Raw genomic sequence first — 27845 nt, 5'->3', positions numbered from 1 at the left:
GAGCAGTACTTTCCTGCGGTACTGTTTATTATGCTGTACAAGGTGGTTCTAATTTTTGAGTCTGTGGATGAAATTCTATGGTGTGACCATTCAAATGAAAGCTACTGAGCAGTACTTTCCTGTGGTACCGTTTATTATGCTGTACAAGGTAGTTCTAACTTTTGAGTCTGCGGATGAAATCCTAAAGTGTGACCATTCAAATGAAAGCTACTGGGCAGTACTTTCACATGTATGTGTGGTTTGACTTTGATCACCTTTTTCGTCAATGTTGTCCTAGATTGTAGCTAGTCTCTCAAATACTGGTGAAGATAAGTCATAACATTTTCTTAGTGGTGTTACAATATTGGACTGACTGCAAAGAATAATAACAATCCAATATTGCTTTAATTCGGCGGTACAAACAATCATGTCACATTCCTGGTCAAGCGACAATATTGGCCAGTGTTGGAGAGCCCAACTTGTCGCAGTCTCTCGACTACAGATGTTCTCAGTCCTTCCTCTCTTGTTACAAAGTGAATGTTACCTCTCTCTCTCTCCCCCATATAGGTTCAACTGACTCCGGCTTTTTTGTTTCGGGAAATTCGGCAGGCACCCCTGAAGAAGACGAGGAAGACTGAAAGAGGGATGTAAACACGTCCAAGCTTTCAAACCACACAGTTCGCACGCAAGGTGATTTTTAAGATGACGTTTCGAAGGTCAAGAGGCCATACGCCAGACGCTAAGAAAAAAGAAAAAAACCACAAGGGCCTCTCGACAGGTGGAGTGTTTCCGTATTGTTTATCAAGCAAAAACAAAGAAGAAGCGATGCCCATAAACAAACAGTTTAAAAGAAATTTAAACGAGAACAGCTCGGGTTCTTGATCCTATTTGGTCTTGTAAAGCTCCTCGCTTGTTTAACTGTCCAAATAACCTTTTAGGTTGCACTTGATGTTGATCAGATTTATCTAAATCCGGATAAAGTGCTTTAGAATAAACTGGCAAGTTGATCGACGACGCCCTCAAAACAATAGTGTTTACCGAGCGACTGCCAATTAGCGATTGGATGTATGTTGGAAAACTAAACAACCAAGCACGCATATTGTCAAAGCTGTGTTTCTTGGTGAAAATCTGCTTTGAATTAGAAAATATTGCACAGACTGTTTGGAAATAACAGTGAGATCGATCGCTTGTAATTGAGGAGCTGTGGCTTTTAAGGATGCATGTTTATTGACGAACCGGCGCTTGAATGAACATAGGTCATGATTGAGCTGGGCAAGAAATGGCTCACAAGAAATGCCAGAATGGAGGCAAAAATTTCCAGGTGTGTCGTCCGTGCACTGAAATATGAGTTTGTGAACAGTATGTTAGCTCTTGGTACTCTTTTTCAATTATTGATCTTATTGTCCGACGAAAGAAAACTTCAGCAAATTTGGCTAGAGGCGTTCACACGCCACGCCCTTTCAAAAGTCACGTAAAAAAGAGGGCTTGCGTGCGACTATTCCCGAACAGTAACAAAACCGCTTGCTAAGCAGCAAAACAGGCTACTTTTTACGTGATCTTAACGTCCAGTTTTTGGCCTCTTGACCTTCAAACACCTTGCGTAAGTGTGTATTGCGAAAAGCGTTTTTAATAAGGGTTATAAGGCAGGATCGCAAAACAAGCCCGGAGACACAAGAACACAGAATCTCGCACGCGCAAGTTTATTTTATTTCTTTCCTCCACCATAAGCTAGGATCAGGTGAATTGTTTTTTGGTTTTCCTTAGTCGACCCTTCCACGGTTATTCGACTTTTGACATGTCCCAGTTAGGGCCGGAAATCTTTCGACTCCTTTAAATTAGTATGATTGCCAAGTTTAAAAGTGATCAAATGAAACCCAACGAAAATATAAGTCGCGAAATGTTACCCCGAGACGGCGTTTGTGTGGTGGGGGGTACAAACTTGACCCCTACCATATAAACGTTTGAAAATTTTTGCAACTTTACGGAGCTCGTTTAACAAGACGTACCACTTTCAAACAGGGGAATTTTACTAATTTTAAGACACTCTTACCAGGAGAGTTGACAGATTTTTCCTAACTGGTCCATGTCAATAGTTAAAAAAATCATGGAACCTGAATACAAACAAATTCACTTGTGCGGAATGTTCAGTGCACTTTGTCGCCCTAAAAATGGGGTCAACAAGGGCAGACATGTTTTGTCTTGAAAGAAAATGAATTTTCCATCAAACAAAACCTGTGTGTATTAAAATTCGGGACAAATCTTTCTTTCTCGTAATTGAAAATTCCAAAATAAATTCGTAAAAAATGCCCCACTGTGTTTAAAAAGAACGACAATATGTGTGCGTGATTCAGTGTAAAACGTTATCTCTTTAAATCTGCACAGTTTATCTCCCGTAACGTACTTATTGAGCTTTTATTGAAGTAAAAATACCCTTCTAATCTAATAATAACTTGACCAGCTTCTAACAGGTCACGCGATACATGTAAACACTCTAAAATCTTTGCTGCATGAAATAAAACAAATAACATATTACTACCGTGTATAAATGTGAATTAACCTAATCCTGCTCCGGCAAACTTATTTCCGTAGCGCGTATTTTCCCAACTGACTGACCCTTGGGTCGCCGAGGATGGTATGTTTCATGCAAGAATAGTTCTTTTATATAGGGAAGCACAAATTTCGGACCGGTATTTCTTCATTCACATAGCAACCCATTGTAGAACCTTTCAATAATAAGGTGAAAATTAGTTGAACCGGCCTGAGTTTTACGCTTGCTGCTTCTACATTTCATTTTTTAACGTCTTAAGAGATAGCCAGCAAAATTTTCAGTTGGGGATGCTTTTTGACCGTCTTTCATACTAAAAAGCAAATAAGGTTATGCGTTTTCGTGCTAGAAGGAGTTAGATTTTATAATTGCCTGATAGGTCACTAATAGTCGCAGTAAATCGGCTCTAAGACTCTCGCAAATATTCACTGAAAGCAGGTAAAATCTGTCATACATGGCCAGCAAATAAAACATATTAACGAACTAACTAGTTTTTCTTACCTGTAAAAAAGCAGTTCAGTTTTGAAATGAGAAGTTACCAGATTCGTTGTACAATGTGTATTCGCATGCTGACATCTGAAACGATTTGTGCTGGAGACAGCATGCAAGGTTTATCATGACATGATTGATGGTTAGACCTCACTTTACTCGACCCTGTACTGCTCATAATTTTCTGCTAATAGGTCATGCTATTTTGGGTGAGAATTGTAAGCTACCGCCCTTAAAAATGATAATTTGTGCGTGGATGTGAATGATACCGATTCACCGTAGTTGAAGGAGCACTGCACATGCTTGCTTCTCAAGAAAATGTGTATTTAACGACATTGCATTCACTAAACGTGTCAAATGAGTCGGAGAAGGCGCGGATCCACACCGGTATCCAACGTTTTACTGAAATCGGTCAGATTGTTCATAATAAATATATTTTTTAACACAAAAAAACTTGTCCAAGTTGAAATCTGGAAAATGGTGTGGACAATTTTTTTACGATTTTTAAGGCTTCATTGCGAGGAGAATGGAACTAGCCAATATCGCTTCTGAATGACTCAGAATCCCAATAATTAAGGGGACCTTAGTGAGTTACAATCCAAAAAGTTTCTCGAGGGAGCATGCCCCTGGACCCCCCTCCCACCCCCCCCCCCCCCCCCCCCATAGGAGACCCTAGAAGCTCGCAGCCTCAGCGCCCGTTTTGGAAATCGTTCAGTTTTTACGCTAGATCCGCACCTGCGCAGGTGGTTATTTAACATTTGTAAAGGATTTTACAGTCCTCCACCAACAGATTGCAAAATTCCTGGGGGGGGGGAGGTACTCAACAAAGTTACCTTTTTGTGCGGAGTATCCCCTCCGGGGACAACAGCCTGAATGAGACATAGCTTCTATCGAGTTTTATTGAACAAAATTCAAGATGGTTGCAAGGAATCTGCAACTCAGTAAAAATATATTAAAATATATAACATATATTAGCCAAAAGAAAATTTCCACCAAATTTCGAAATTTCATTTTGTGAAATTCTGAAAAACAAATAGCATCATGTGTAAGTACAGACGGAGAACTTTCAATTGAATGGTCACATCATAAGATTTCATCCACAGACTCAAAAGTTAGAACCACCTTGTACAGCATAATAAACAGTACCACAGGAAAGTACTGCTCAGTTGCTTCCATTTGAATGGTCACACTTTAGGATTTCATCCACAAACTCAAAAGTAAGAACTACCATGTACAGCATAATAAACAGTACCACAGGAAAGTACTGCTCAGTAGCTTTCATTTGAATGGTCACATCATAGAATTTCGTCCGCAGACTCAAAAGGTAGAGTCACCTTACAAAACTCCATTAAGCACTCTGGCAGTGAAAGGGTTAATGAAAAAAGAGAGTAAAATTTATATACACCTATGTTTGGTTAAAATTTGTATGCAAGTTTAGGTTTAAGGTCACTACAAGCCTTTAAGTACAAAAGAAACTCTCACTTGTTCCGACTTTTGCCTTAAACTGGGATTGATGTCCCAACCTTGTACTTACAGGCTAAACGATAAAAAATTATACGAAGGTTAAAATCTCACGACTGCACCGCAAATTATGTACAATAAGAAGCGAGAGTGAAAAGAACACAACACTCGTAGGTACACTATACAATGAATACTGTGAAAAAATACTTTTTCCCACGACTTTTATCAAAAACTGATGAAATATTAAATTACAGATAGTTTGCGTTGTTGTTCAAAAGAATCCTAAAAACATTTCAAATACCTTATTGCGAAGGCCGTTTTGGCCGATTCACTCGCAGAAATGCCGTAGTTGACATGCAGAAATTTTCATCTGACATCTAACACTCTAAACAAGTTTGCATAGTCACACCTTATGCAGAAGAAAATTTTAAAGGTTTGGAACGTTTCTTGGAAATCTCATCGATTGTGGCCCTCAACATCTGGTCCCAGTCCTCCCCTGCTTTCATTTCTTTACACCGGGTGGACCTGGTAAGCAACTGAGCCAGCTGAGGACTCATTGGCATTCCTATACCGGCAGCCTTCACTGCCTCAGGGAACTTGGCAGGACTGGCCGTTGCCATGCAAACGGTGGGTGTCTTGAGCTCAGAGAGATGCCTGAGAATAAAACAAAGCGTTATTTGTTATTTGGCCACAACCCGCGGGATGGGAATTTAACGCGCTTGCGCCAAGTATCGCTGAATGACGACGGCAGGCTAAAAAAAGCGCAAAGGTCGTTAAGTTGATTCACACCAAGCGAAAAACAGCCGAAAAAGAAGACAAACGAGTAACTAACCAACTGGTATACCTCTTAATATGGAAATTACGATTCTTTTGATTGTTTCCATTTGTTCAGTGCAGTACCTAATAGAACCTGTTGCCCGTTATCCATTCAGATGCAATCTCGTTACGTTCTAATTGCGTGATGTACTCAACAAAACAGAGAATTCAGATCTCGTAATGCGAAGTTTATTCATAATAATTTTAACCGTAACGTTGACGCCATTGTCATGTCTCTGCAAGCGACTGTAGCTCATTACAAGAAGCCCAATGTACGCTTCAATAAAGTCCCGTTTCGAGGGAAACTGCGCCTGATGAAAGGCTAAAATTCGAAACGTCAGCAGTGCTGGAAAAATGACTTTCGGAAGATTTTGCAAAGACAGCGCGACATCAGTGACGACCGCGCGCACAGATCTAAAAACCGGTTTGACAAAAAGTTTATTTCCGAGTTCCAAAACCCTCGGTTTCAAAACGAGGCCTTGTGTAAAGCCTTCCTTGTGAAAATGAGACTTTGCACTTACCCTCTATTTAAAACAAAGGCTTGAGGCAACTTCGAGAAGGGCTGTGGCAGAGCAGTAATTTAAAATTAAGTTCTTTGGCCGCGCCTTTGCTTTCTCATTTGACGCAACGTTGCCTTTACTAAAACTACCTTTTATCGACTCAGTTTAACCAAAGTTTTGTCAATCACCCCCACAACCGAATCAACGCCACAGTTTCCCTTGAAGCTAGCCCCCTTAATATGTTGAGTGGCCCACCGACGACATGAAACAGACGCTGACGATAGATAGTTCTCTATAAGGTGGCCACCCCTCTAGAGTCAATAATTTACCGTAAAAATGCGTTTGCAGATATTGAGAAAGTCCCAAGTTTCTTTTACCTTTGGTCCCAGGCCACTGCAACAGCAACAGCTGTGTGCGGGCAGAGCAGGTACTGGTTCTCATCCCAACATTCCTTCATGGTTTGCAGTGTTTGGTCACATGACACAGAAGCCGAGGAAATAACTTTGGACATCTACAAGAATAAAGAAAAGGTGTCAGTTGCTCGGAGGGCAAAGAGTGAAGATAAATTTCTTAAAAAAAACTCACTTCAAAGTTCTTTCACTAAATACCCTGGATGTCCGCATGAATATTTACGCCTCGTTTCCGGCTTCGTGTCTAGTCTTTATAGTGACCCGCGCGGATATCGTGACTACCCTGAACACCAGGAGCCTGTCCCAGGAGAAAAAAGATAATAAGTTCCCCCCCCCCCACTTCCCCTCTCCTTTATTATTCCTCACTAATAAATGATAGACTTATTTATTAATTACGAATGTAAAACTTAGTATGGACTAATCCGGGATGGTTTATTCACCAGCTGGAAGTTCAGATTTGTTTTTGATCCTCGACTGCATGACCTCCAACCTTCTTGTACTTGAGCTTTTCTACTTTGTATTCTAGTTCTTTATGGAGAACTGATACCATAGTCTCTGCTAAATTAAATAAGGCCCCCTCTCAGATAATCCCCCTGTCTCTATCAAGCCCCCCGCTTCAAATGTATTTGAAATAAATAAGACCCGGGGGCTTGATAGAGGACTTACGGTGCATAAAAGATAGCGTCACTATTTAAAAGACATTACGTCATGACACATCAGTCATGTGATGATCACTTCGTTTTGACTAGCTTCGAGCAGTTCTCTTCCTTTATGCTACCTTTGGTTTTAACAAATCGACTTTTTGCGGATTCATTTGGACAAGGGAAGTGCGTTTGCGTCTAACGAAACAGGTGAATTAATTTTTTTTGTCGTAGGTTTGCTCAATAAGGGTTTTGTATAGAAGAATTCTAGTAAAATCCCCTCGATCGTAATGACAGTGTGCAGGTTTCGGTGTGCGATTGAATGCCAAAGCCGAAATCTTTGTAATTACCTATCTTGGCCATTTATATTTCAGCTATATATGCGGCAGTGAAAAGAGTATCTTTCAACTAAAAAACTAAACAATAACTGATGGGTACAGAAAAGCAAATAACATTTGTTAGCTCACTTCCTTGTGCTTCTGCATGTAACACATAATTGTCTTTGTGAAACGGTTGCTTCTTGGCTAAAAATATGTGGAATGGCGATCGTAGCCATCCCATTGAAATACGTCGTACGCAGTGGGTCATTTGCCGTCCAAAATCTAGACAATCGTAGCCTAAGCGGTGGGCGCCAGTTAGTTTATTTAGTCAGTATTTACGAACCGCGCTAGGGGAACACGCGTGTGCTTGCGTCCTCAAAATTTCATTTTCGACCTTACATAACAGGCATTTTGAACTTGCCTTCGCAATTTTAATGTTCATGCATGGGGGCTTCACCTTATCACCGAACGCGGCGCGTCGCTCTGTTGAGAAATTGTGCATTCGGAATAAGACGAAAATAAGAATATCGAAGATAAAAAGTATTTAAACGGCACTGAATAAACGTTTGAAATTAAAAATTTTTGCCTGAATGAGTGTTTGCCGTTGCACAAAGCCACAAAATACAATACCCCCGTCCCCGTTTAAAGAGTCCGTTGTCGATGCTATATTGCCGCGATATCGTCACTCTCTGTGACGTCAATTTAAGGGAAAAGTCCCAATCCTTGTCATTAAAACTTATCTCGCGTTTTGTTGGCCTGAGTCGGGTTGCATAAAACATCTTAAGATTAAGGGAACTCGTCACTATTATTTCAAAACAATAGGTTATTGTTTCAGAACAAAAGTTAAGAGCCCTCTTATCTTAAGAAGGCTTTATGCAACCTGGCCATCGTACGCCACTCAAGCCAAAATTTCTATGATGATAAGATTTTACCTGCTTTTAGCTTAAGAAAATAAACTTTTAAACTCTAACAGACACCAACAACTAAATTTCTCTTTGTAAATTTGACCTAAAAGAAACTTTCTTAAAAAGCCGTAAAGTGGTTCCCACTCTAGAACCCAGATCCTTCGTCTTTTTGTCCGCGCACAGAGAAGCCGCCTGGTTAGCTCAGTTGGGAGAGGGCCGGTCTGCCGAGCAGGAGGTCGAGGGTTCAAATCCCGACCGGACTAACACTCAGGGTCTTTAAATAACTGAGAAGAAATTGCTGCCTTTGTAATGACATCTGCAAATGGTTAGACTTTCTAATCTTCTCGGATAAGGAAGAAAAACCGGAAGTCCCGTCTCACAGCACTTTCACTGATTTGTTCTTGTGGGACGTAAAAGACCCCACATCACTATTCGAAAAGAGTAGGCGTCGTAGACCCCGGAGGTGTGGCCAACCTTTACGGGTTGTGGGATTGGGTAGGGGTGGCACCTCGCATAGGACCTGAGTCCCGTTCGTGCATATTCCCTCTGGGCAGGCCTGTGTCCAGAAAAGCTGGTAAATAAATAAGAACCCTGGAGACGAGAATCTCGAATATCTCTTAAGCAAGGGTTTGCATCGAGAAGACCGCACGTCGTGTGGAGGGTTGTATCCCCTTGTGCTTTTTATTCTTATAACACTCAAACTTGTTATTATTGCACGACATTAATTTACATACAAGATTTTTGGTCTCTATTCGCTGGTTTTAAAAAGGGAGACAACAAATAGCATTCCTACTACACAGATTATGAGCCGGGTAGCTCTCTTTCCCAAGGTGACTTTTGTCCCAGTATCACATGAAGCGAGCCAGCCCGAAGCCGCCATGTTTTCCGAGGCATTGGAAGCAGAGCGCAAGAGCATTATGTTACCCGCTGTCGTGGAGTTGTTTGTGTGAAGTCTTAGTATGCCTACCCGAGTGGCGTGAAAAAACTACCTACTTGTCTGCCATCTCTTATAGAAAGCGTTTATAAAGTAGTCATTATCATTTTCAAAATAATCTTTCAACTTATGTGGGGTTCCTGTGTCCATCTGCGCCGATTCTCGAGATTTCAGTTCGCCATTTTCACATTGCCCATAGTATACCCAGCCCACCAGGGTGGTTTGTGTAAATGGTACGCACCCCTCCCCAAACAAAATTTTGCACAACCATTGTTTCCAGTTTCTCCTGCGCATTACAATCATCCCAAGGAAATTGTGAGACAATTCTTCTGCAAAATTTATAGGGGGTAAACAAGGTGTATTATGGGTAATGTGAAAATGGTGAATGTAATACGTTGATAAGTTTTATTTGTCCAAAAAGGACAATTTTTTGCAATAGATCTTGTCACGGTTCTTGACGCCATCTTGACGAGTAGGCAAACACGTGAGAAATTACAGTGTTTGTATGAGAATCTAATGTGGAATAATTTCCGTATAACGGCTGTTCTGAAAAAAATATGAACTGTAAACTAAAGCTTCACTCCTAAGGATTCTACTGAAAAAAGTTCGGGCGTTTCATGCGCTAGAAGACCTAGAGCCACTTTTTTAAACTTTCTGTACATTTGTCTGTAAAAAAAGTCCCGGGAAAAATTACAGACAAATATATGGAAAATCTAAAGAAAGCTTCGGGAGAACTTTAAGCACAGATACGCCCCCAAATTTTTTTTAGTAAAATCCTTTGCTTTGTAGCTTTAGTTTACAATTTATATTTTTTTCAGAAAAGCCGTTATGCGGAAATTATTCGACCTTAGATTCTCATACAAACACTGTAATTTCTCACGCGTTTGCCCACCCGTCAAGATGGCATCGAAAACCGTGACAAGGTCTATTTAAAAGAAGCTTAAAAGGAGTATCTCTTTCGGGATTATAGGTTGGTGATGGAATATTCGCAGGAGCAGCTTAATTACTTCAGGCTCTGCTACGTCGCATTTAATCTGGTCCCAGTAGGATTGCGGCAAATTTTCAAAAACGAATGGGATTTTCGTTACAAGACAACTCTACTTGGAGAATGGAAAGACACGCCACAGAATGGTCGTGATTTCTATAACAACGAATCTAAAGCAAGTCACAAGAAGAATGGCCGTTGCCTAGCCACAATCCAGAATGGTGACACGGCAGAGTGGGACTGCACCTGTTTGTTTTTTGCTATCCTGTACTCAGACAGCATTGGTACCACCTTAAGTCCAGCTGTCTATAATGATGTCGATGATATTCGTCAGGTGCGAAACGAGATCGCTCATATCACTAAGGCTAACGTGGTAGAAGCCGACTACCAAAGTTCTGTAGATAGGGTGTTGAACGCTTTTACATCCCTCGGTCTTGTTATAACCGAGATCCAGGAGATCAAGAAGCAGACGACCTTTCCAACGGAGGAACTGGAGAAGATTAAGAAGCAAGCTCGTGATCTCCAAGCTGAGTTAGATCAGACAAAATCTAACTTACAGCTAAAGGAAAGCAGACTTCAGAGTACAGAAGCTGATCTGAGTTCCGCAAAAGAAGAAAACAAGGCTCTCACCCAAGAAATAAGTTCGAAACTTCAGCCGTTTTGCATTCTTACATCGCGCCCACCACACGATATCATCAGGCGTTCGCATGACATGGCAAGAATCACAAACAAAATGGAGGAACTTTACAGCGGTGCCAACGGAGCAGTTAGTACAGTGTATTTGTCAGGAAATCCAGGATGTGGTAAGAGTCAACTTGCCAGGGAGATCGGACAACAGTTCTTTTCTGAACGAAGGGACGACGATGAAGATCTAATCTTTGTGGCGACATTAAACACAGAAAGCGTCGAGACACTTGCGAATTCTTACATCACCCTTGGAAGACAACTAGGAATCACAGAATACGCCTTAACAAGCTTAGAGTCTTTGAAAAGAGAGAAGCCCATTGAAGCAATTCAACAACTTAAGTGCTTAATTTTCCCAAAGGCTTACAATTTTACAAAATGGTTGTTAATAGCAGACAATGTGATTGACTTACGCTTAGTTCGCGGCTTACTGCCTGAAAGTGGCAGTAAGGAATGGGGCCATGGTCAAGTATTGATTACCACTCAAGACAGCGCTACAATTCCACAAAACGCTCCTCACACTTATCACGAATCGTTAAGTAAAGGGATGAGGAGGGACGAGGCAATTGAATTGCTGGAAACAGTATCGCAAATACCAGAGCAAGAGCAAGCTGAGAACGTCGCTGAACTTCTTGATTTTCAGCCACTGGCCTTGGCTGCTGCTGCCTATTACATGCAAACTGTTGTGAACAGTGGGTCTTCAAATTATAATTGGGGAGCATACCTCCAAGACATATCAACATACGGCCAACGAAATATGACTGAAACTGTCCTTGCAAATGAGAGTTCAGCCTATGCTAAAACAACAATGGCCGCTGTAGAAATGGCTGTCCAGAGAGCTGTTGACGCTGACGAGGTCCTTTGGCAGACATACTCTTTTCTCTCGCTCTGCGCTCACGACGATCTCCCACTCGAAACTGTTTCGAAGTTCGTCAGAGTCCAGGTAAAGGACCAGCCAGAGGCGTTAATAAAGGCAAAGATTGTAAGGTCTTCTCTACTTCTTGTTCATTCCGAGAAAGAGAATAAGCAATGTACGTACCTGCGCTTGCATAAAATTGTTTATGAAGCTTTGAAACGAGGCGAAATGTTTAACCTAAAATCATGGGACAGGGACCACAATATGGCAGAAGCCGTAAAGATTTTCAAGTCCCAACTGGAAGAAAATGAAGAGAACTATGCATTTCGTCAAAGACTGAGGCCCCACTGCGAATCTTTAATTAATCACATGACCTCAGGGTGTAGTTCGGATCAACGCACTTTTATCGAAAGGTTCACGCCCTTCGTAGAATTGGATATAGTAACTGATTGGCTGGGTACTCTCGCAAGTGTCTGTGAACAAAATTCTTACTTTTTCTTTGCAAAAACTGTGGTCGATTTAGCATGCAACCTACTGGAGAACATAAAAGAAACTATTTCAGGTGCGTCCATTAAGGCGAGGATTTTCGCCATAGGTGGTACAGTGTACGAACGCCTGGGAGAATACAATCAAGCCAAACAACTTCAAGAAAAAGCACTGATGACTCGCAGAAAGATTTTCGGTGAAGATCACGCCGATACGGCAACAAGTTATAACAACTTGGCATCAGTCAAAAACAGCCTGGGAGAATACAATCAAGCCAAAGAACTTTGCCAAAAAGCACTGACGATTCAAAAATCGATTTTTGGTGAAGATCACGCCGATGTAGCAACAAGTTACAGCAACTTGGCAACAGTGTACAGCAGACTAGGAGAATATAATCTAGCCAAAGAACTTCATGAAAAAGCATTGATGATTTTCAAAAAGATTTTCGGTGAAGATAATGCCGATGTAGCTTCAAGTTATGACAGCTTGGCATTGGTGTATAACAGCCTGGGAGAATATAATCAAGCCAAAGAACTTCACGAAAAAGGACTGATGATTCTCAAAAAGGTTTTCGGTGAAGATCACGCCACTGTCGTAACAAGTTATACAGGCTTGGCACTTGTGCACGAGAGACTGGGAGAACACAATCAAGCCAAAGAACTTAACGAAAAAGCACTGATAATTTCCACAAAGATTTTCGGTGAAGTTCATTCCGCTGTAGCAACAAGTTATGACAACTTGGCATTAGTGCACAACAAACTGGGAGAATACAATCGAGCCAAAGAACTTCACAAAAAAGCACTGATGATTCGCAGAAAGATTTTCGGTGAGGATCATGCCAGTGTTGCAACGAGTTATAACAACTTGGCAACAATGTATCAAAGCCTGGGAGAATACAATCAAGCCAAAGAACTTCACGAAAAAGCACTGATGATTTACTCAAAGAATTTCGGAGATAATCATGCCTCCGTAGCAAAAAGTTATGACAACCTGGCAACAGTGTACGACAGCCTGGGAGAATACAATCAAGCCAAAGAACTTCACCAAAAAGCACTGATGATTTACAGAAAGATTTTCAGCGAAGATAATGCCGTTGTAGCAACGACTTATATCAACTTGGCAACAGTGTACGACAGCCTGGGAGAATACAATCAAGCCAAAGAACTTTGCGAAAAAGCACTGATGATTTACTCAAAGATTTTTGGTGAAGATCATGCCAATGTAGCAACAAGTTACAGCAACTTGGCAAATGTTTACAACAGGCTGGGAGAATATAATCAAGCCAAAGAATTTCATGAAAAAGCACTGACGATTCGAAGAAAGATTTTCGGTGAAGTTCATGCCGATATGGCAACAAGTTATAACAACTTGGCATCAGTGCACGACAGCCTGGGAGAATACAATCAAGCCAAAGAACTTTTCGAAAAAGCACTGATGATTCGCAAATCGATTTTTGGTGAAGATCATGCCGATATGGCAGCAAGTTATAACAACTTGGCATCAGTGCACGACAGCCTGGGAGAATACAATCAAGCCAAAGAACTTTACAAAAAAGCACTGCTGATTTACTCAAAGATTTTTGGTGAAGATCATGCCGATATGGCAACAAGTTATAACAACTTGGCATCAGTGCACGACAGCCTGGGAGAATACCATCAAGCCAAAGAACTTTACAAAAAAGCACTGATGATTCGCCGAAAGATTTTCGGTGAAGATCATCCCAGTGTTGCAACGAGTTATAACAACTTGGCAACAGTGTACAACAGGCTAGGAGAATACAATCAAGCCAAAGAACTTCACAAAAAAGCACTGACGATTTACTCAAAGAATTTCGGAGATAATCATGCCTCCGTAGCAACAAGTTATGACAACCTGGCAACAGTGTACGACAGCCTGGGAGAATACAATCAAGCCAAACAACTTCACGAAAAAGCACTGATGATTCGCAGAAAGATTTTCGGTGAAGATCATGCCAATACAGCAACAAGTTATAACAACTTGGCCTCAGTCTACGACAACCTGGGAGAATACAATCAAGCCAAAGAACTTTGCGAAAAAGCATTGATGATTCAAAAATCGATTTTTGGTGAAGATCACGCCGATGTAGCCACAAGTTACAGCAACTTGGCAACAGTGTACAACAGGCTAGGAGAATATAATCTAGCCAAAGAACTTCATGAAAAAGCACTGATGATTTTCAAAAAGATTTTCGGTGAAGATAATGCCTATGTAGCTTCAAGTTATAACAGCTTGGCATTGGTGTATAACAGGCTGGGAGAATATAATCAAGCCAAAGAACTTCACCAAAAAGCACTGGTGATTTACAGAAAGACTTTCAGCGAAGATCATGCCGTTTTAGCAACGACTTACAACAACTTGGCAACAGTGTACAAAAGCCTGGGAGAATACAATCAAGCCAAAGAACTTCACGAAAAAGCACTGATGATTTACAGAAAGATTTTCAGCGAAGATCATGCTGTTGTAGCAACGACTTATAACAACTTAGCAACAGTGTACGACAGCCTGGGAGAATACTATCAAGCCAAACAACTTCATGAAAAAGCACTGATGATTCGCAGAAAGATTTTCGGTGAAGATCATGCCAATACAGCAACAAGTTATAACAACTTGGCATCAGTCCACAACAACCTGAGAGAATACAATCAAGCCAAAGAACTTTGCGAAAAAACACTGATGATTCGCAAATCGATTTTTGGTGAAGATCATGCCGATGTAGCAACAAGTTACAGCAACTTGGCAACAGTGTACAACAGGCTAAGAGAATATAATAAAGCCAAAGAACTTTATGAAAAAGCACTGACGATTCGCAGAAAGATTTTCGGTGAAGATCATGCCGATACAGTAACAAGTTATGAAAACTTGGCATCAGTGCACGCCAGCCTGAGAGAATACAATCAAGCCAAAGAACTTTACGAAAGGGCACTGATGATTCGCAGAAAGATTTTCGGTGAAGATCATGCCGATACAGCAACAAGTTATGAAAACTTGGCATCAGTGCACGCCAGCCAGGGAGAATACAATCAAGCCAAAGAACTTTACGAAAGGGCACTGATGATTTACTCAAAGATTTTAAGTGAAGATGATACCGTTCTAGCAACGACTAATGACAACTTGGCAACAGTGTAGAAAAGCCTGGGAGAATACAATCAAGCCAAAGAACTTCACGAAAAAGCACTGATGATTTGCACAAAGATTTTCGGAGATGATCATGCCTATGTAGGAACAAGTTATAACAACCTGGCAAAAGTGTACGAAAGCTTGGGAGAATACAATCAAGCCAAACAACTTCATGAAAAAGTACTGATGATTCGCAGAAAGATTTTCGGTGAAGATCATGCCGATACAGCAACAAGTTATAACAACTTGGCATCAGTCCACGACAGCCTGGGAGAATACAATCAAGCCAAAGAACTTCACCAAAAAGCACTGGTGATTTACAGAAAGATTTTCAGCGAAGATAATGCCGTTGTAGCAACGACTTATAACAACTTGGCAACAGTGTACGACAGTCTGGGAGAATACAATCAAGCCAAAGAACTTTACGAAAGGGTACTGATGATTTACGCAAAGATTTTTAGTGAAGATCATACCGTTGTAGCAACGATTTATAACAACTTGGCAACAGTGTAGAAAAGCCTGGGAGAATACAATCAAGCCAAAGAACTTTGCGAAAAAGCACTGATGATTCGCAAATCGATTTTTGGTGAAGATCATGCTGATGTGGCAACAAGTTACAGCAACTTGGCAACAAGGTACAGCAGACTAGGAAAATATAATCAAGCCAAAGAACTTAATGAAAAAGCTCTGATGATTTTAAAAAAGATTTTCGTTAAAGATCATGCCCATGTAGCTACGAGTTGTAACAACCTGGCAACCCAAAGTGCCTTGCGCAGGCGAACGAGAAAAGCGCGACAAAAAATAAGTGTTTTGTTTGTTGAATAGATTTATGCCGAGTGCAAAGTGTAACTTGTTTTCTGTTTATTTACATGGAAGTACCAAAAGTAGAACATGCTATAACTTTTGTCAGGTTATTATTTTTTTCCATCGTTAATTTTCGTCGGAAATCTTTATGAGGTGAGAATTACGTAGCCTGCGCTTAGACGAAACTAACTCCGGGGGGGGGGGGGACTCCGCATATGAAAGGGGACGGGATGCTCGTCGTCTCGCTTAGGGGTGTAAATTTCGGATTTTGGTCTCATTTAAGGTGTTCTGGGCAAAACGCCATCATATTTAGCCGTGAAGGTCTCGTTTAGGGTTGCACGCGAAAAAATATAAAAATATGTATTTGATATGTATATTTTCAATTCGTTTTATTTACTCCATTCATATAATCCAAGTTTTTTCATTTGTCTGTGTTTTAACATGGTCTCCTTTTGGGGTCAAAAAAAGCTTGGGCCACGCCCACATCGGCCTCCTTTAGGGGTTTAATTCAAAATTTCCGACGAGCATCCCCACCCCTTTCATACGCGGAGTCCCACCCCCCGGGCTAAACTCTAGTTAAGCCGCTCTTCGAAACAGCGCCGAAATCTGTGTTCTGGGCCCCCCAGCTGTGTACCAGGATTTGAGTACGCGCCATGATTGGCCTGTTAAAAAAAGCCATTGTTGATTTAGCAATCAGGATAAAGGAAATTCGAAACGTATTTCCGGTAATTCATTGAGTCCGTTGGAGGACCAGAACAAGGATCTCGGCGCTGCGTCGCAGTGGTTACGAACCGAGGTTGAATAACGTCTGCAAAGCAGGCTAAGAGGTACGTTGAAGATGAATTTGGAAATCTGATAGGTGCTGCTATTTGATCTTTGCGGTCAGTTATTGAAAGTAACTTAAGATTAACCCTTTCACTGCCAGAGTGTTTGATGGTGTTTTGTAAGGTGACTCTAACTTTTGATTCTGTAGACAAAATCCTATGATGTGACCATTCAAATGAAAGCTCTCTGCCTGTACTCACACATGGTGCTATTTGTTTTTCAAAATTTCACAAAATGAAATGTGGAAATTTGGTCGAAATTTGCTTTCGGCTAAATTTGGCAGTGAAAGGGTTAAGTAATTCTTCAAAGCAATTCGCCAATACTACAGGGAGAATGCTTTCGTGACAACACGCCACAAAGAGTAAGCGAAAGGTTTGGAAACCGGTCAATTCGCCGATGTGTGAACTTGCTTGCTGTCATCTAGTCTCCAAGTAAGCTGTCCACTTTCAATTGATCGTTTTCAGTCACGTGGTCAGCAGCTTTGCAAATTGCTTGGAATAAAAGAAAGGTTTAACATGTGAAAAGAGTTCAATTCCTAGAGGAATTTTTTTTTGTGCTCAGACATGACCGCCGATCCATTGTTTTGTACACAAATATGGCCGTCGTGACGTCATGTGAAAACGATCTATTGCAATCCCGTGGCGCAAAGAGTCCATCTTTAGCGGCCAGCGAAGAGAGGCACGCGAGGGCGTGAGAAGGACCTAATCTTTCGTGACACACTCGCGTGTTACCTTCCACTCACGTAACTTCGAAACTTGCTCCCAGGCTAACTGTCATCTCGTCTAACACTTTGCTCAACTTAACTCACCCACTACTGTAGTTTATGATAGCGAGCTGGTCGTGTATTTTTAAACAATTATTGGATTGTTTTTATTTTGATACTGCTCTTTGAAATCATGCATTGTGCGCGCAACCTACAGATTAGTCACTAATCTACTAGCAGTTAACTAACTAACCCGTAGGTTGCGCTGATTTCCAAAATTAACTGTAGGCTCTCAGCCAATGAGAAGACATATAGTGCCTACAATGTATAACAATCGTTCTTGAAAAGGTGCCCTGCTGAAGTTTGGAGTATTTCTTTCAAGCGTAACAGTCACGTTGCACGTTGCGACAATTTTTGTTTGTAGCTTTCCTCTTTACATATTGAAAAAAAATATGAAGTGTGATACGTTCATACGTGGTAGCAAAATGCACATTCATTGTATAAAAATGTGTATTCATGTAACAAAATTTTCTTGTGTACAGTCTAGTTTGCAGGGATGAGCTTTTAGCTATTTGCAGGCGAGTCTAATGCTAAATAATTATGTCAAAGTGAAAAGTTAATAAAGGCTAAAAGGTATTCTAGTTTTTAAAATATTTTTCACTGTGTATGAGGTGTATCAGAGAGTCAAAAAAGTAGACAATTTGGCCATAAATCCAGGGCTTATATTCAGATTTTATGGTATCTAAAACCACTGGCTAACCGAAGACAAAAAACAGCACACCTCTTGTGAGGTGCACAAAAAAATTCTTACCTTATTTCTCAAGTCTTCTGGCATTTTCAAAGAATTATTCTGCTCAAATTCTTGCATCAGGGAGTCGACTAAAGCGTAGTTCATATCAGAGGAGAGGAGCAACAGGCGTTCAAAATTATACGGAACCTATGAAAAAACGACACAGAGACTAAGAATGGCTATCAATTCAAAAATTTTAGACCCAAATTGTTTTTGCTGGCGGTTTAAGCATAGAGGTCGACGGCTTCAGTGAAAGCATCATCTGTAAAGTGAATTCGTGTTAACTCGTCGCGATTATTTGAACTCGATCAATTTTCCAAATGTACGTAATATTTTCTTATAGTGCAAATACATAAGGCGCCGCGATCAATTTCAAAGAGAAACCTAAAAGGAAAACTCGCCGTTGTGTGTTCACTTCCTGCATAGAACGTCGCATCAAGAATCTGAACCTTAAAGTTGTGCAGGTTTATAAAAAAGTGACATGTACCCTCGAATCTCGACAAACGGCCAACTCTCCGCAACGGCCATTTTTTTTGGCGGACAGTCCATACATTGACTCTTGTTTCAACCTCTCTACAATGGACACTTTCTTCTGTTCCCAAGGAAGCCGTTGTCGAGAGATTCAACTGTCTGTGCAGAGTTCTTTTGCCCATTAAATGTTTTGTTCTTATAACGTTGTCATTTCTTTCGCCGCAGTAGTTATATAAATGGGCTGATGTCACGAGATAGGATATCGCTGTTTTAGGACAACTTTTGCATTGGTGCCTCTACTCACTATACAGAAAATGTTCCAGAAGAGTGACAAAGGAGATCTCAAACAAATTTCATCAGGGAGCACTTACCACAATAATTTTTGGGTGATTTTTGCAGGAATAGCATTCCTGGGGGGAGGGGGGGTGGGGGTACTCCGAATTTCAAGTGAAAGGGATGATCGAAGGACTTTTTTCGGTTTGAAATTTTCAGTTTCGGGATTTCTTTGGGTCATAACATATTGGCAAGTATTTTTTGGGGCAGCTTGATTTAGTAAGGATTATTTTGGGGTATTCAAAACAATTTGAAGATTCGTGATAGTTATTTCATTTAATGCTCTTTGGAAATTTTTATGGCTCGGAAATTCAGCATGGGATTTTTTTTTGTTAAATTTTGGTCTAGGGGTTTTTTGGGTTTTGTTCGAAGCCCTTGGGATTTTTTTGCGTTTTGATTTTTGCCCCCTTTCGATCACCCCTGTCACTTGAAATCCAGAGTATCCCCCATGGGATAGCAATAATAAAGCTTGAAAAAGTTGGTCCAATTTTTTTTAAGTTTTAATTTATGTCCATCCTTGCCGCAAACCGTTAACTCTCTCGAGGGCTCTGGCTCCCTTAGACTCAAAGACAAAATAATGATAACGTTACCTGAATGTCCATAGCAGTTGACCAGGTTTGTTGGACCACTTCTGACATAGAGAAAACTCCAGTGGAGACTGCACGGTGAACAATATCATTCTCATTGACAGCACAAACAAGTTCCACAGGGAGACCCATTTTATGCACCAACAAACCCGCTGTAGAAAACAATGAAATAACACAAAAAATTAATATTGTGAGTCGTAGACCTAATGTTAAAGTCATTTATTCTGTAACACAAACTACAAAAACTCAATTCTTTACATGGGCGGATTTAGGGGCTGGCAGAGAAGACCTTGGTCACTCCTTTGCCTACGACATTTTCTATTATTTTTTTAAAAATAATAGAAAATGTTTAAAATATTTAAAATATTTAAAAATAAACTCAGTAAATAAATAGTATGTATATAGCTGGGAAGTGTTTTGGCCACCCCTCTCTGGATTTTCTGGATGTGCCCCTACTTTAGTATTTGTATACAACAGAGTCAAGAAGTGTGACAACACAAAAATTCAAATTTGTGAATTTATAGGATTGTTTGGCATATTAGGAAATTAGATGATGAAAAAGCACCTTTACCAAAAATCAACCAGTTACGGTAATTAAAAATTGGTAGGAAGATGTAACGCAGCGCTGTTATGCTGTTACGACTCCATACAAATCCTTCTAAAATTGGCCTGGATTGTACATTTCTGTAACTTCTCTTCTCAGAGTGGCAGGCAGCTGATTAAGTATTTGAGAGTTCAGCCAAAACAAAAATCAGGAGGAGTAAAAAAATTATGATTTGCAAAATACTGATTAGAAATCTAAGAAGCACCATGTCAAAGCACTGCTGAAGAGGTTTTGTTAGATTGGTCACACCATAGGATTTTCATTAACCGGCCTAAGAGTTAGTCAAACTACGTTATATGAATTCATAATAGGGATGTAGCTTAGGAAAAGCTAAGCAGGCTTTGTTATTAGTCAAGCCCTGTCTCCTCGACAAGCTTTCCCAAGGCTCAGTGGGGAACACGCAAGAGCCAGAGACAAGCGAGAAGCATGAGAGGGGGATGAACAGAATGAGCAGGGAGTGATAATAATAAATAATAATTAATTCAAATATTGCCCAAAAAGTGATCGCAAGTGACTGGGGATGAGGCAGAGTCAAGCCAGCCTTTTGCTCAACTGCACCTTCGAAAATAAGGAGCTTTAGCAATGATGAGGGTGACGGCAATGAAAACAGCAAAAAAGCAATAGCCTTTTTAAGCAAAACAACAACTTTGCACATGCATCACACTTTCCTGTACATTTCGTTGCTGTCACCGCACAACTATGACATAAAAATACCTAATTTCACATTTTTATGAAAGACGTAAACAAGCGCCAACAAAATTTTTCTTTCTCTTTTTAAACTTGAGTACTGTCCCCTACAAAATCAACTCTAGGAAAATTCGCCTTCATTTGACATTTTCAGTGAATTGGAACAGACGCGACAAAGTTTGAAAAAGCAAGGATTCGTTTTACAAGTGATGTTTTGGCTGCCGTTGCCGTCATTGGTGCTAAAGCTCCCTATTACCCCATACAGGGCTCAAAAAAACCCTTTAATTCCAGCTTGTCCTTTGGGGAAGCAACTCTCACATTTCGCTTGCCTGGGGCCACTCTTTCCTTGTTTTAGTACATGTTTAATTTTATTAGAGAATGACTTGCCTGGCCCCTTGTGCACCGGGCCAGGGAGCTTCAAAAGTTACCGTGTGGCACAAAATTATTTTTGCGGGTTCTAATTTTCGTGATTTTTCCAGCGAAAATAAGCTCCTGCAAATAAAAGTTACCGCAAAAACATTTTTCCCGCAGAAAACTACTCCAGAGTAAATATTCTCTCACTTAAATTCACTACACAAAAATAAAGTACTAATTACAACTTGCCTCTTTCATTCGCAAGCAAAACGGTATAGAGTGAATTACTGGTTTTACATAAGGTACGCATACCGTCTTTCTGAAAATCGAAAAACTTAATTCCCAGCAAGAAAAACTAATCTGGCCTAATCAAACAAATTAGTTCCTGCAAAACCTAAAAAAATTGCCAATCCCACAACAATTTTGTGCCACACAGTACCTGCCCAGCAAGAAAATCTACTTGTCCCAGACTAGCAGACAGGACTCTTTTCCAAGCCTTGCAATGTCTTTGTTTGCAAGAACAATTTGAGCCGGTGGTAAGGTCTTTTTCAGCACGTGAAATCAGCCAACAGCCAGCTTTTAGGCCCAGTTCAAACGTCAAACTTTTTGTTTACTAGAATTAATTCATGGGTTGATCCAAATTAGATATGTTAATTGGACTTTATTCATTCAAACATCGATCTTTGCATGTACTCAGTTGAGGAGATTAGGTTCGTTACATGAAATATTGACATTTGAATTGGGCCTTAGCGACATCCCTGAATTGCACTACATTAAAAGAGTTATTTACCTGTACAATGTCCAAGGGCCCCTGTTGGTATAATGAACTTCACAGTGTCTCCGACTTCTTGACAGACTTGAAAGTAAGCATAGAAAATATGCACAAGCTGTGCCATAATACGACACCAGTTTATTGAATTAATTGAAGATAGATGATTGGTCTCTGCATATTCATGATCAGAAAAACAATTTTTTATTGGTTTATCGAGATCATCTGACGTCCCCTCTGTGCTAAACACATGAACATTCGAATCCGTTACTGTTGTCATCTGTAGCTCTTGTATCTGATTGGCACGTCCTTTAGGAAACAGCACAATGATGTCGATCCATTCTGATCTGCGTACACTTTCTATGGCTGCACTACCAGTGTCTCCAGAAGTTCCCACAAGAACAATTGTGTTCTTCTTCTTTTTCTTCAGAAAAAAATCCATGAACATGCCAACACTGACAAGAGCATAGTCTTTAAATGCAAGAGTTTTGCCATGAAATAGTTCCAGCACATGAAAATTGTTGACTTTTGCTATGGAAAGAAGGTCTCTGTGTCCAAATTCTGAGAATGCTTTGTTGATCAAGTCTACAAACAACAACATGAGATATATAGATAGCACAGCTATATCATAATGAGCTATCAGCTATAGGCATGCACATGCCATGGATAGAAGTATAGATTTAAGGTGCTTATTCATTAACCCTTTAACTCCAAAGAGTGACTAACATCAATTTTCTCCTAACAAAATCAATACAGCATCAAGGAAAATGTTATGAGATCTAATAAAATGATCAACCAAGGAAATATGCTTTGCTCTTTCACAGTTTTGGGATTTCATAAATAATTGTCACCACCTAGATTAGTTTTGTACAGGTGTAGTTATTCTTGGTGTTCCATTACTGTTTGTTATTTTTAATTCCATATGCTGTATTTCTTATATGCCATCGTTGTTGTTAAGGATAAGAACTGTAACCAAGTGCACTTGCTCATGTTGCTAGTTTAATAATTTATTTTGCACACCTCTGGGCTTACATAACTTGTGCCTACTCTAAGAGGTAACCCATCATACAACAGTATTATCAGCATGCAAAGAAAGGCATGTCTGATGGCCTAAGGCCCAGTTCAAACGTTGAATTTCACATGTGCCAAACTTAATTCCTATTTTAGTCGACTAAAATAGTTAAATACGGCATTTGATTGAAACATCAAATTTAACTCTCTGAACTCTGTCATATTTAACTCTGCTCACAGTTAATATTCCCAGTAATAAAATAACTTACCAAAATTCATGCATTAAGTTCGGCACATGTAAAATACGACGTTTAAGTCAAAAGTCGAACTGAAGTCAAATCTTCGAATGTTTCAGTCGCACATACGGCAAACGTCGTATTTAATTTAAAAAGTCATGCATTTAACTCTCACATTAAGTTCGGCACATGTGAAATTCGACGTTTAAACCCCACCTTAGGCTAGTAGATTTTGCTATCAGGCTACTGAATTATGTTCTCAACATGGAGTTCAAATCACAGAAAAACAGTAATCAATCCTGTTCATCAAAAACATTTTTCAGGCTTGTTACAACAGGACCATTTACACAAGCAAAAATAAGACACGTCTTAAATAAGATACAAACTGTACCATTTATACGAGCATATCTTATCTAAGATGAAAACAGCTCGAATGAATGGTTCGCATCTTATTTCTGTTCTTGACTCGTTTTCATGTGAATGTTGCTTGCAGCAACCGCAGTCCAACATTTGTCCAAGACTTTCTTTGCACCCTGACTAATCACCCTGACTAAGCACTATGAAAGAGTAGCTGAATAGTGCTATATAAATTACTACTATTATTATTATTATTATTATTATTATTATTATTATTTTTATTATTATTATTATCATTATCATTACCCTCCTGGGAGTACATTAGAACTCAAAACTAAGTAGCAAGAGCTTAATAGCCTGAGACAACAGCTTTTTAACACAATTACTGGTTTCCCTGTGAAATGATGTCTGAGTAATGAGCGCAGAAACTCCACACTGATGACCATCTTTAACCGGATCAGGGTAGTGCTTCTAATCGTCTTAAAATTTCCCTCAACCAATCGGACGCACTACCCAGATCTGGGTAGTGACAAGTCCGCAGTATGGAATTTGTGCACTCATTCCTCAGACATCATTTCATGAGGAAAACAGTGAACGCATTGCAAAATATTGGCTGTTTTCTCAGGCAACAGACAAGAGCACCTTACAGGCAGCTGTTTTACAGATTTTAACCATTCTTGGTTTGGATCAGTTTAAGATTTCCTTAAGGGAACTGTCCACCTACCCATCCCCTAACACAACATTTTGTCCTAAGAAAGAATTTAAGTGTCAACATTTGGTTAGGGGAGGGGTAGGTCAGAAAGTTTCTCAGAATCTCATAATGATCAGATTTTCAACATGCAAAGAAAGTGGTGTCTGACAGCCCGGGGCTAGTGGATTTTGCTATTGGGCTAGTGATTTTTGTTCTTAACTTGCCTGACAGGCAAGTGCTCTTTTTTGGGGAAATTCAAATTACAGAAGGATTGTAATCAATCCTGCTAATCAGAAAGGGTTTTTAGGCTAGTTGAAATGACTCGTGGGCTAGTACATGCTAGCTACAGCTTGCCCGAATAGCAGGCTGTAAAATTGACTTTCTTTGCACCCTGGATTTTCCTCAAAAAAGAAGCTTACCATTCAAGTCTTCAGTACTGATTTCCTCAGAAGGAATAAACAGGGACATCACCTCCTTAGTTAGCTCCAAATATGAAAGTCCTCTCCACTTCTCCAGGATGGCCTTATCAACAACTGGAATACTCTCCGGCATAAACAATCCACCATCACTGGCATAACCGCTGAAAAGCACATCTTCAAATGATGTAGCTTCTACCTTTCCTCGTGTGCTTCGGTACTTCATCACTTCCTTAAAAATAAACATAATAAATTGGCTAGATTTCAGAAAACCTGGCCACTTAACATCATTCTACAGTACCGCTCAAAAGCAATTTGACAGTCACGGCTCGAGACTTGAAACTCACTCGGCGGTAATTTTTAGCCAGGGCCGACAACCAAAATGTTACTTTTTTATTTCAAAAGCGCAGTACAAGCGGGTAATTTTGTCAGCCATTCAACTCATCCTTTGTGCACGGATACGTTTCAAAAGCGCAAATTTTGCTTCATCACAGGAGTAGCAAGGATTGCAAAAGCCATTTATTGCAGTCCGCAGTAACAGACTGCGGTCTGTTTGACGAATCAGTTCCTCAAGAGATCAGTCAAGCGACAAGCTCATTATTTCTTGACTCAACTCTCGATTCTCGAAACTCAAAACTCGATTCTGCAAGGTTTCGAGAATCAAGAATTGAGTCTCATTAAGTCTCGAAGATCAAGATGCGAGTGACTGTCACCTTACTTTTGAGCGGTACTGTAACTTAAAAAACTACTCTTGCAGTCTTGCAGTCATCCGATTTGCATAATAAATCCTGAAATTGACTACGGGACTGCGGGAGCACTAGTATCCCTCATTCTATAAGCCTACTTGTTACTTGATATTGACTGTGGGAGTGCGGGACTGCGGGACTGCGGTAGCACTAGTTGTAGAAGCACTTAATATTCACATTTCAGCCACTGCAGGAGTGCGGGACTGTGGGCTGGTGCACCATATACCAAGTGAATAGCAAGTCTCGAGTTACGTCACAAAGAACACAAGAATGATCCCTGCCCTTTACACAATAATACAATAAACTTCACACGATAGATCAACACATAGTGCATAATATACTCTATACAGTCAAACCTCCATATGCAACCACCTTTCATAAGCAACCACCTCCAATAAGCGACCGCCAATCCAAAACACCATAATTTTCCCAGCCAAAACCTTACAGTTGGAACCTCTAGTAAAGTAAAACGACCACCTTCTGTAAGCGCCCGTGACCACTTTTTGGGCCTGACAATTGAAGATTTTCCATTGTTTTTAACCTCTTGTAAGCGACCACTTGATGCATTCTCTGATCTCTATTTTCGCTGGTTGCACTATGATACTTATAATATACAAAGAACTTTAGTGACAACATGGAACTACACATATCGTAACTTGGACATTGCATGCAATAAATTATCTTCCATAAAGTAGATGTGCCTGGACCGCTTCATGTAAGAGATCCCCTGTGGTTCGATTCTTGTAAACGACCAACTCCCGTAAGCGACCACTCAATCTTTGCATTTTAGGTGGTCGCTTACGGGAGGTTCGGCTGTATTGACTTGGTATATCGAGCATCACAGGGACTGCGGGAGCAGTTTCTCAACTAAGATTATTCACAATCGCTACAATAAAATTACCGTCACAATAGCAAGACCATGAATACCAGAAGCATTTCTGAATAAAACCTACTGTACTTTAGAGGAAAATATCGATTAAATATAAAGCTGGTGTCACATAAGCTTACATGAGGGTCTTACAAAAGCTTAAGTTTAAAACTTTAACACGAACGACGATCACACCAGTTTTTTATTCTTTGGCTAAAAAATGAGCCATTTTGTACTTTACTAAGAATATCTGTTACAAAAGAAAAAGGGATCACTCTTACCAGCCTCAGATAAGTTAAAAGACTATAAGCCACTTGCCAAGCGCCAACAACAAGAAGTCCAACATCAACGATTAACAAACAAAATGAACCGCCATCTTGAATGTAGATGGAGATCTGGAAACGAATTCGTTCCCAGGAATTTCACAATCTCCTCTTTTTGAGTGACGCATGACAACCAGAAGTCATAGTGCCTTTCAAAAACTGGCGACAATCCTCTAGGAAGCACCGACCATCGACAGAAAAGGAGGAAAGAATTAAAGAAGTGAAAGCGACATCTGTTCACTATGAAATTTTGTCTGTTTCGGAAGTGAAATTATAAACTTTCTTCCGTTATTTCCAAACATTTTCTGTTCCTTACTTTGGAACGTTTCCTAACTATGGCATTGTTCAAAACAGTTGCCTTAAAAGACCGTGTTATAATCATCATCATCATCATAATCATCATAATCATTATTATTTTCATTATTATTGGCAAGAAACAACAATGTAGCGAATTAAAGGATTATTAACCTTCAGACCTGACTGGCGAAAATGCTTAATTGAAATGAACGAAAGACCGAATGAATGCTTGGGTGAATGCTTTCAACCGCGCCATCATCGACCGTTCAAATAAAATTAAGAAATTACTCATTTACGAACCACAACAAAATGCATGTTTCGGATGATTCAGCATTCATCATCAGTTCAAGGAACTTTTTGACAACATATTGACTATACAAAGTTGAACAGTGCTATGAATAGAAAGGAGAAGTATGACGTCACGTAACCATGGTAGCACTATTTCTGCATGACAACAAAACCAACGACCGCGGCGACGGAAGGAGAATGGCAAAAAAAGTAATAGGGTTTTTTTTGACAAAACAACAAATTTGCTCGTGCATCACGCTTTTTTGTACAGTTCTTTGCCGTCGTTGCACCCCTGCGACATGAAACTTCCTACTTTCACACGCTTGCTTTATGAAGTAGATGAACACAACACAAAAGTTGTCTTTTTCCTCTCCTAAACTTAGTTACGGTCCTTTCGGATTCAACCCGAGGAAATTTCGCCAACATTTGCCAAATTAAAGATCGATGAAGTTTGAAGCGGTGCGAATTCACTTTTTAAGTGACGTTTTCGGTCTGTTGTCATCCAAAACTTTTTGCTACCATGACAACGTGACGTA

At 40.1% G+C, this 27845-nt stretch overlaps 2 protein-coding genes across 2 annotated transcripts; one reads left to right on the top strand and one right to left on the bottom strand.

Moving 5' to 3' along the window:
* The first annotated feature begins 587 nt into the window (after positions 1–587).
* Positions 588–16122, top strand: LOC140924726 (uncharacterized). The gene is made up of 2 exons (XM_073374737.1): positions 588–1300; positions 9971–16122. Exons 1-2 carry the CDS (start codon positions 1239–1241, stop codon positions 15156–15158), a joined length of 5250 nt encoding a protein of 1749 aa, XP_073230838.1. The 5' UTR covers positions 588–1238; the 3' UTR covers positions 15159–16122.
* Positions 3865–26769, bottom strand: LOC140924727 (threonine synthase-like 2). Its single transcript, XM_073374738.1, has 7 exons — positions 26683–26769; positions 24791–25019; positions 22098–22661; positions 19666–19814; positions 18293–18418; positions 6168–6301; positions 3865–5128 (listed from the first exon to the last, which is right to left on the bottom strand). Exons 2-7 carry the CDS (start codon positions 25011–25013, stop codon positions 4885–4887), a joined length of 1440 nt encoding a protein of 479 aa, XP_073230839.1. The 5' UTR covers positions 25014–25019; positions 26683–26769; the 3' UTR covers positions 3865–4884.
* Between the last annotated feature and the right edge of the window lie 1076 nt (positions 26770–27845).

This window comes from Porites lutea, chromosome 14 (assembly GCF_958299795.1).
Source record: "Porites lutea chromosome 14, jaPorLute2.1, whole genome shotgun sequence".
NCBI lineage: Eukaryota > Metazoa > Cnidaria > Anthozoa > Scleractinia > Poritidae > Porites > Porites lutea.
The sequence above is the reverse complement of the archived record's forward strand: the minus strand, read 5'-3'. Positions and strand labels throughout refer to the sequence as shown.